The sequence below is a fragment of the Frankliniella occidentalis genome, unplaced genomic scaffold (assembly GCF_000697945.3).
Source record: "Frankliniella occidentalis isolate FOCC.00 unplaced genomic scaffold, Focc_3.1 Scaffold868, whole genome shotgun sequence".
In the NCBI taxonomy this organism is placed as follows: domain Eukaryota; kingdom Metazoa; phylum Arthropoda; class Insecta; order Thysanoptera; family Thripidae; genus Frankliniella; species Frankliniella occidentalis.
The window spans coordinates 7,286-7,892 of record NW_026267976.1 but is presented as its reverse complement, the minus strand read 5'-3'; the positions used below and the strand labels follow the sequence as shown (position 1 = coordinate 7,892).

The 607-nt window shown below is 57.5% G+C and overlaps 1 protein-coding gene across 1 annotated transcript in view; it reads left to right on the top strand.

The window, feature by feature from the left end:
• The window catches only part of LOC127751744 (zinc finger protein 670-like), a gene marked incomplete at its 3' end in the record, with an annotated part of 2,495 nt that extends 1,891 nt beyond the window's left edge, over positions 1-604 (top strand). Inside the window, exon 3 of the mRNA XM_052275750.1 lies at positions 190-604. Within this exon, the coding sequence (XP_052131710.1) occupies positions 190-604 (415 nt within the window). The remainder of the gene's footprint in view (positions 1-189) is intronic.
• Between the last annotated feature and the right edge of the window lie 3 nt (positions 605-607).

Sequence of the window (607 nt, the reverse complement as noted above, 5' to 3'; positions counted from 1 at the left end):
CCGCCGCCGCCGTGCCGCCGCCCGCTGCTGCTGCTGGGGCTCGCGGTGGGCAAGCAGAGGGCGGAGAGACGCCCCACCGCTGCGCGACCTGCGGGGCGGCCTTCAGGAGGGCGGCCCTCCTCCGGGCACACATGCGGACCCATGCCGTCGATGAACTGGACGGAGGTGACCCCTGCGGCGTCAGTTCAGCGAAGAGTGCTGACCTCCGTAGACTTGACGTGACTCGCACAGGTAATACACCATACAGCTGCCGGACTTGTGGGAAGTGGTTCACTCGGAAAACAAATCTCGATGTACACACGAGGACTCACACTGGTGAGAAACCTTACAACTGCCAGAGTTGCGGGAAAAGATTCACTTCCAGCACCGCACTTCTTTGTCACCTGAGGACTCACACAGATGAAAAACCTTACAAATGCCATACATGCGGCAAAGGGTTCTCACGAAGCGATAATCTCTGTGCGCACGTAAGAACTCACACAGGTGAGAAACCCTACGAATGCCAGACTTGTGGCAAAGGGTTCAGTGACAGCTCCAATCTCCGCACACACATAAGGACTCACACCGGTGAGAAACCTTACAAATGCCATACATGCGGCAAAGGGTT